This window comes from Salvelinus fontinalis, chromosome 20 (assembly GCF_029448725.1).
Source record: "Salvelinus fontinalis isolate EN_2023a chromosome 20, ASM2944872v1, whole genome shotgun sequence".
Taxonomy (NCBI): domain Eukaryota; kingdom Metazoa; phylum Chordata; class Actinopteri; order Salmoniformes; family Salmonidae; genus Salvelinus; species Salvelinus fontinalis.
Genome location: NC_074684.1, coordinates 42385389 through 42394493, shown reverse-complemented (window position 1 = coordinate 42394493; position 9105 = coordinate 42385389). Strand labels below are relative to the sequence as shown.

At 45.7% G+C, this 9105-nt stretch overlaps 1 protein-coding gene across 4 annotated transcripts in view; it reads right to left on the bottom strand.

Moving 5' to 3' along the window:
- Positions 1-9105, bottom strand: part of LOC129817839 (HBS1-like protein) — an 89683-nt gene that overhangs the window by 10217 nt on the left and 70361 nt on the right. For 3 of the 4 annotated variants that reach the window (XM_055873426.1, XM_055873428.1, XM_055873429.1), the window contains 3 exons: positions 5521-5668; positions 842-910; positions 274-378 (listed from right to left, as the gene is read on the bottom strand). In XM_055873426.1, coding sequence (XP_055729401.1) covers positions 274-378; positions 842-910; positions 5521-5668 — 322 coding nt within the window. The remainder of the gene's footprint in view (positions 1-273; positions 379-841; positions 911-5520; positions 5669-9105) is intronic. The other variant, XM_055873427.1, reaches the window with a different exon arrangement.

The following is a 9105-nucleotide window of genomic DNA, read 5'->3' as shown; positions in this document are numbered from 1 at the left end:
AGAGAGACAGACACACAGAGAGACAGACACACAGAGAGACAGACACACAGAGAGACAGACACACAGAGAGACAGACACACAGAGAGACAGACACACAGAGAGACAGACACACAGAGAGACAGACACACAGAGAGACAGACACACAGAGAGACAGACACACAGAGAGACAGACACACAGAGAGACAGACACACAGAAAGACAGACACGCAGAGAGACAGACACACAGAGAGACAGACACACAGAGAGACAGACACACAGAGAGACAGACAATACCTTTAACAGTGCATGTCTCATTGGGGGGCATGGCCAGTACTCTGTCTCCTGTCTGAATGTAGCCCGCCTCGATCTTCCCTGTTACACAGAACCCTGAGCCCTGATCTAGAACCAGAGAACAGGGTTAGAACACAGAACCCTGATCTAGAACCACAGAGAACAGGGTTAGAACACAGAACCCTGATCTAGAACCACAGAGAACAGGGTTAGAACACAGAACCCTGATCTCTGTAATGCATCTATGTAATGTATCTCTGTAATATATCTATATCTATGTAATGTATCTCTGTAATGTGTCTCTGTAATGTATCTGTATCTCTGTAATGTATCTATGTAATGTATCTCTGTAATGTATCTATGTAATATATCTATATCTATGTAATTTATCTATGTAATGTATCTCTGTAATATATCTATATCTATGTAATGTATCTCTGTAATGTATCTGTATCTCTGTAATATATCTATGTAATGTATCTGTAACTATGTAATGTATCTCTGTAGACCCACACATAACTGGGTTAGAACACACAGAACCCTGATCTAGAACCACAGAGTGTGATCTCACCTTTGAAGACGTCCGAGACACACAGTCGGAAGGGCTTTTCTATCGACCTCTGGGGTGGTTTGAAATCATCTATGGAGGGGGAGGAAGAGGAAGAGAGAGGAGGTGGACAGAGAGAATAGATATGGAGGGAGAGAGAGAGCAGAGAATAGATATGGAGGGAGAGAGAGCAGAGAATAGATATGGAGGGAGAGAGAGAGCAGAGAATAGATATGGAGAGAGAGAGAGAGCAGAGAATAGATATGGAGAGAGAGAGAGAGCAGAGAATAGATATGGAGGGAGAGAGAGAGCAGAGAATAGATATGGAGAGAGAGAGAGCAGAGAATAGATATGGAGGGAGAGAGAGAGCAGAGAATAGATATGGAGAGAGAGAGAGCAGAGAATAGATATGGAGAGAGAGAGAGAGCAGAGAGAATAGATATGGAGAGAGAGAGAGCAGAGAATAGATATGGAGGGAGAGAGAGAGCAGAGAATAGATATGGAGAGAGAGAGAGAGCAGAGAGAATAGATATGGAGAGAGAGAGAGCAGAGAGAATAGATATGGAGAGAGAGAGAGCAGAGAGAATAGATATGGAGAGAGAGAGAGCAGAGAGAATAGATATGGAGAGAGAGAGAGCAGAGAGAATAGATATGGAGAGAGAGAGAGCAGAGAGAATAGATATGGAGAGAGAGAGCAGAGAGAATAGATATGGAGAGAGAGAGCAGAGAGAATAGATATGGAGAGAGAGCAGAGAGAATAGATATGGAGAGAGAGAGAGAGCAGAGAATAGATATGGAGGGAGAGAGAGAGCAGAGAATAGATATGGAGAGAGAGAGAGAGCAGATAGAATATATATGGAGAGAGAGAGAGAGCAGAGAGAATAGATATGGAGAGAGAGAGAGAGCAGAGAATAGATATGGAGAGAGAGAGAGCAGAGAATAGATATGGAGGGAGAGAGAGAGCAGAGAATAGATATGGAGAGAGAGAGAGCAGAGAGAATAGATATGGAGAGAGAGAGAGAGCAGAGAGAATAGATATGGAGAGAGAGAGAGCAGAGAATAGATATGGAGGGAGAGAGAGAGCAGAGAATAGATATGGAGAGAGAGAGAGAGCAGAGAGAATAGATATGGAGAGAGAGAGAGCAGAGAGAATAGATATGGAGAGAGAGAGAGCAGAGAGAATAGATATGGAGAGAGAGAGAGCAGAGAGAATAGATATGGAGAGAGAGAGAGCAGAGAGAATAGATATGGAGAGAGAGAGCAGAGAGAATAGATATGGAGAGAGAGAGCAGAGAGAATAGATATGGAGAGAGAGAGCAGAGAGAATAGATATGGAGAGAGAGCAGAGAGAATAGATATGGAGAGAGAGAGAGAGCAGAGAATAGATATGGAGGGAGAGAGAGAGCAGAGAATAGATATGGAGAGAGAGAGAGAGCAGATAGAATATATATGGAGAGAGAGAGAGAGCAGAGAGAATAGATATGGAGAGAGAGAGAGCAGAGAGAATAGATATGGAGAGAGAGAGAGCAGAGAGAATAGATATGGAGAGAGAGAGCAGAGAGAATAGATATGGAGAGAGAGAGCAGAGAGAATAGATATGGAGAGAGAGAGCAGAGAGAATATATATAGAGGGAGAGAGCAGAGAGAATAGATATGGAGAGAGAGAGCAGAGAGAATAGATATGGAGAGAGAGAGCAGAGAGAATAGATATGGAGGGAGAGAGAGAGCAGAGAGAATATATATGGAGGGAGAGAGAGAGCAGAGAGAATATATATGGAGGGAGAGAGAGAGCAGAGAGAATAGATATGGAGAGAGAGAGCAGAGAGAATAGATATGGAGAGAGAGAGCAGAGAGAATAGATATGGAGAGAGAGAGCAGAGAGAATAGATATGGAGAGAGAGAGCAGAGAGAATAGATATGGAGAGAGAGAGCAGAGAGAATAGATATGGAGAGAGAGAGAGCAGAGAGAATAGATATGGAGAGAGAGAGAGCAGAGAGAATAGATATGGAGAGAGAGAGCAGAGAGAATAGATATGGAGAGAGAGAGAGCAGAGAGAATAGATATGGAGAGAGAGAGAGCAGAGAGAATAGATATGGAGAGAGAGAGCAGAGAGAATAGATATGGAGAGAGAGAGCAGAGAGAATAGATATGGAGAGAGAGAGAGAGCAGAGAATAGATATGGAGGGAGAGAGAGAGCAGAGAGAATAGATATGGAGGGAGAGAGAGAGCAGAGAGAATATATATAGAGGGAGAGAGCAGAGAGAATAGATATGGAGAGAGAGAGCAGAGAGAATATTTATAGAGGGAGAGAGCAGAGAGAATAGATATGGAGAGAGAGAGCAGAGAGAATAGATATGGAGAGAGAGAGCAGAGAGAATAGATATGGAGAGAGAGAGCAGAGAGAATAGATATGGAGAGAGAGAGCAGATAGAATAGATATGGAGAGAGAGAGCAGAGAGAATATATATGGAGGGAGAGAGAGCAGATAGAATAGATATGGAGAGAGAGAGCAGAGAGAATATATATGGAGGGAGAGAGAGCAGAGAGAATAGATATGGAGAGAGAGAGCAGAGAGAATAGATATGGAGAGAGAGAGCAGAGAGAATAGATATGGAGGGAGAGAGAGAGCAGAGAATAGATATGGAGAGAGAGAGCAGAGAGAATGTATATAGAGGGAGAGAGAGCAGAGAGAATAGATATGGAGAGAGAGAGCAGAGAGAATAGATATGGAGAGAGAGAGCAGAGAGAATAGATATGGAGAGAGAGAGCAGAGAGAATAGATATGGAGAGAGAGAGCAGAGAGAATATATATGGAGAGAGAGAGCAGAGAGAATAGATATGGAGAGAGAGAGCAGAGAGAATATATATGGAGAGAGAGAGCAGAGAGAATAGATATGGAGAGAGAGAGCAGAGAATAGATATGGAGAGAGAGAGCAGAGAGAATATATATGGAGAGAGAGAGCAGAGAGAATAGATATGGAGAGAGAGAGCAGAGAGAATATATATGGAGAGAGAGAGCAGAGAGAATAGATATGGAGAGAGAGAGCAGAGAATAGATATGGAGAGAGAGAGCAGATAGAATAGATATGGAGAGAGAGAGCAGAGAGAATAGATATGGAGAGAGAGAGAGCAGAGAGAATAGATATGGGGAGAGAGAGAGAGAGAGCAGAGAGAATAGATATGGAGAGAGAGAGAGAGAGAATAGATATGGAGAGAGAGAGAGAGCAGAGAGAATAGATATGGAGAGAGAGAGCAGAGAGAATAGATATGGAGAGAGAGAGAGCAGAGAGAATAGATATGGAGAGAGAGAGCAGAGAATAGATATGGAGAGAGAGAGCAGAGAGAATAGATATGGAGAGAGAGAGAGAGAGAGAATAGATATGGAGAGGGAGAGAGAGAGAATAGATATGGAGAGAGAGAGCAGAGAGAATAGATATGGAGAGAGAGAGCAGAGAATAGATATGGAGAGAGAGAGCAGAGAGAATAGATATGGAGAGAGAGAGCAGAGAATAGATATGGAGAGAGAGAGCAGAGAGAATAGATATGGAGAGAGAGAGCAGAGAATAGATATGGAGAGAGAGAGCAGAGAGAATAGATATGGAGAGAGAGAGCAGAGAGAATAGATATGGAGAGAGAGAGAGCAGAGAGAATAGATATGGAGAGAGAGAGAGCAGAGAGAATAGATATGGAGAGAGAGAGAGCAGAGAATAGATATGGAGAGAGAGAGCAGAGAGAATAGATATGGAGAGAGAGAGAGCAGAGAGAATAGATATGGAGAGAGAGAGCAGAGAGAATAGATATGGAGAGAGAGAGAGCAGAGAATAGATATGGAGAGAGAGAGCAGAGAGAATAGATATGGAGAGAGAGAGAGCAGAGAGAATAGATATGGAGAGAGAGAGAGCAGAGAGAATAGATATGGAGAGAGAGAGCAGAGAGAATAGATATGGAGAGAGAGAGAGCAGAGAGAATAGATATGGAGAGAGAGAGAGCAGAGAGAATAGATATGGAGAGAGAGAGCAGAGAGAATAGATATGGAGAGAGAGAGCAGAGAGAATAGATATGGAGAGAGAGAGAGCAGAGAGAATAGATATGGAGAGGGAGAGAGCAGAGAGAATAGATATGGAGAGAGAGAGCAGAGAGAATAGATATGGAGAGAGAGAGAGCAGAGAATAGATATGGAGAGAGAGAGCAGAGAGAATAGATATGGAGGGAGAGAGCAGAGAGAATAGATATGGAGAGGGAGAGAGAGAGATAGAAAAAGAACATGAGAAAAATATTGAGATGGTATCTTCAAATTAGACTGTTGACTGATATCACTGAGTTATACTCTGTTACCATGCTGACTAATACCAAAGCAACATCACAATGATTACCATTTTTACAATTGTCACAGTCATAACACTACTTAGACACACACACACACACTTTCAGATCATTACAGAAGAGAGCGGAGGCTAAATAAAACAGTCAATATGTCTCAGCTACTCTGCTCTCTCTCTGAGCTCTCTTCGTTCTTCGTTAAATATACTTGTCCAACAGCCATGTACACAACGGATGTTTTAATGTTAACATTGTTGAGTTGTCACATGTTATTTTCCAAAGCTTTGTGGACTTGAATAAGAGTGTGTGTGTGTGTGTGTGTGTGTGTGTGTGTGTGTGTGTGTGTGTGTGTGTGTGTGTGTGTGTGTGTGTGTGTGTGTACCGATCTGTTCCAGCAGACAGGGTCCAGAGTACCAGGATGTTAGCGCCAGAGCAGAACTCTTAGTGGTCAGGTTCTCTCCTGATAGACCACTAGTTGGCACGTAGAACACATCAGAGTCCTGGGAGAGAACATAGAACACATCAGAGTCCTGGGAGAGAACATAGAACGGCTATTACACAAGCCTCAGACTCAGGAAGGTTAAAACCACCCTCAGATTCAGGAAGGTTAAACCCCCCCCCCAGACTCAGGAAGGTTAAACCCCTGCCAGACTCAGGAAGGTTAAACCCCCCCCCCAGACTCAGGAAGGTTAAACCCCTGCCAGACTCAGGAAGGTTAAACCCCCCTCAGACTCAGGAAGGTTAAACCCCCCCCCCCCCAGACTCAGGAAGGTTAAACCCCTGCCAGACTCAGGAAGGTTAAACCCCCCTCAGACTCAGGAAGGTTAAACCCCCCCCCCCCAGACTCAGGAAGGTTAAACCCCCCTCAGACTCAGGAAGGTTAAACCCCCCCCCCCAGACTCAGGAAGGTTAAACCCCTGCCAGACTCAGGAAGGTTAAACCCCTGCCAGACTCAGGAAGGTTAAACCCCCCCCCCCAGACTCAGGAAAGTTAAACCCCCCCCCCAGACTCAGGAAGGTTTAAACCCCCCCTCAGACTCAGGAAGGTTTAAACCCCCCCTCAGACTCAGGAAGGTTTAAACCCCCCCTCAGACTCAGGAAGAGGGTAAAACGTTCCTTTTTATTCTATGAGTTGTATTTTCCCATATGAAGTCTGTTATGACTGAGTATAGTTAATTAAGCAATGTCTTCGGTGGGGTAATTGGTATTACCGATAATGAGTATACAAACTTTAGGAGCCATGCCATTCTGAAGAGGCGTATTCTACCTGTAAAATTTGGCGGGACATTCTTCCATTGAATTAGATTTCATATCGTTGACAAACTGGAAAAAGTTATCGTTATATATTTGTTATTTGTTGTCAATTATTAAACATCCTAAGTATTTTATATATTTTACGGGCCACTGAAAGGATGTCGATCATGAGTTAGTATTTTAATTTTTCCTATTGCCGTTATTTCAGGTTTTTCCCAAGTAAATTTTATATCCTGAGATCCGCATCGAGCTAAAGGCTAGAGCTGCCGTTTTCAGTGAGCGGGACACTAATCCGGACGCCTATAAGAAATCCCGCTATGTCCTCAGATGATCCATCAAACAGGCAAAGCATCAATACAGGATTAAGATTGAATCCTACTTCACCGGCTCTGACAGGGCTAGCAAACTATTACGGACTACAAAAGGGAAACCCAGTAGCCCATGCACGAGAGCACCAGCTGTTCTGGATGACCGTGTGGTAACGTTCTCGGTAGCCAATGTGAGCAAGAACTTTAAACAGGTCAACATTCACAAAGCTCAAAGGGTCAGATGGATTACCAGGACGTGTACTCAAAGCATGTGCGGACCAAATGGCAAGTGTCTTCACTGACATTTTCAACCTCTCCGTGACTGAGTCTGTAATAGCAACATGTTTCAAGCAGACCACCATAGTCCATGTGCCCAAGAAGGCGAAGGTAACCTGCCTAAATGATTACCGCCCCGTAGCACTCACGTCGGTAGCCATGAAGTGCTTTGAAAGGCTGATCATGGATCACGTCAACCCCATCATGTCAGAAACCCGAGACTCATTCCAATTCACATACCGCCCCAACAGATCCACAGATGATGCAATCTCTACTGCACTCCACGCTGCCCTTTCCCACCTGGACAAAAGGAACACCTATGTGAGACTGCTATTCATTGACTACAGCTCAGCGTTCAACACCATAGTACCCTCAAAGCTCATCACTAAGCTAAGGATCCTGGGACTAAACACCTCCCTCTGCAACTGGATCCTGGACTTCCTGACAGGCCGCACTCAGGTGGTAAGGGTAGGTAGCAACACATCTGCCACGCTGATCCTCAACACTGGAGCTCCCCAGGGGTGCGTTCTCAGTCCCCTCCTGTACTCCCTGTTCACCCACGACTGCATGGCCAGGCACGACTCCAACACTAACACTAGTTTGCAGACGACACAACAGCCTGATCACTGACAACAACGAGACAGCCTATAGGGAGGAGGTCAGAGACCTGACAACGATGAGACAGCCTATAGGGAGGAGGTCAGAGACCTGACAACGATGAGACAGCCTATAGGGAGGAGGTCAGAGACCTGGCAACGATGAGACAGCCTATAGGGAGGAGGCCAGAGACCTGGCCCTGTGGTGCCAGGACAACAACCTCTCCCTCAACGATGAGGCAGCCTATAGGGAGGAGGTCAGAGACCTGACCGTGTGGTGCAAGGACAACAACCTCTCCCTCAACGTGATCAAGACAAAGGAGATGATTGTGGACTACAGGAAAAGGAGGACCGAGCACGCCCCCATTCTCCTCGACGGGACTGTAGTGGAACATGTTGAGAGCTTCAAGTTCCTTGGTGTCCACATCACCAACAAACCAACATGGTCCAAACGCACCAGGACAGTCGTGAAGAGGGCACGCCAAAGCCTATTCCCCCTCAGGAGACTGAAAAGATTTGGCATGGGTCCTCTGATCCTCAAAAGGTTTTACAGCTGCACCATCAAGAGCATCCTTACTGGTTGCATCACTGCCTGGTACGGCAATTGCTCGGCCTCCGACCGCAAGACACTACAGAGGGTAGTGCTTACGGCCTAGTGCATCACTGGGGCCAAGCGTCCTGCCATCCAGGACCTCTACACCAGGCGGTGTCAGAGGAAGGCCCTAAAAATTGTCAAAGACTCCGGCCAACCTAGACACCTTTATATTCCTGCTGCTACTCTCCTGTTTATTATCTATGCATAAGTCACTTTAATAACTCTACCTACATGTAGATATTACCTCAATTACCTCGACTAACCGGCAAGGTCGAAGGTCCTAACCCTAGCTCCAGGTCAAAGGTCGAAGGTCCTAACCCTAGCTCCAGGTCGAAGGTCCTAACCCTAGCTCCAGGTCAAAGGTCGAAAGTCCTAACCCTAGCTCCAGGTCGAAGGTCCTAACCCTAGCTCCAGGTCAAAGGTCGAAGGTCCTAACCCTAGCTCCAGGTCGAAGGTCCTAACCCTAGCTCCAGGTCAAAGGTCGAAGGTCCTAACCCTAGCTCCAGGTCGAAGGTCCTAACCCTAGCTCCAGGTCAAAGGTCGAAGGTCCTAACCCTAGCTCCAGGTCAAAGGTCCTAACCCTAACTCCAGGTCAAAGGTCCTAACCCTAGCTCCAGGTCAAAGGTCGAAGATCCTAACCCTAGCTCCAGGTCGAAGATCCTAACCCTAGCTCCAGGTCAAAGGTCCTAACCCTAGCTCCAGGTCAAAGATCCTAACCCTAGCTCCAGGTCAAAGGTCCTAACCCTAGCTCCAGGTCGAAGGTCCTAACCCTAGCTCCAGGTCAAAGGTCCTAACCCTAGCTCCAGGTCAAAGGTCCTAACCCTAGCTCCAGGTCAAAGGTCCTAACCCTAGCTCCAGGTCAAAGGTCCTAACCCTAGCTCCAAGTCAAAGGTCCTAACCCTAGCTCCAGGTCAAAGGTCCTAACCCTAGCTCCAAGTC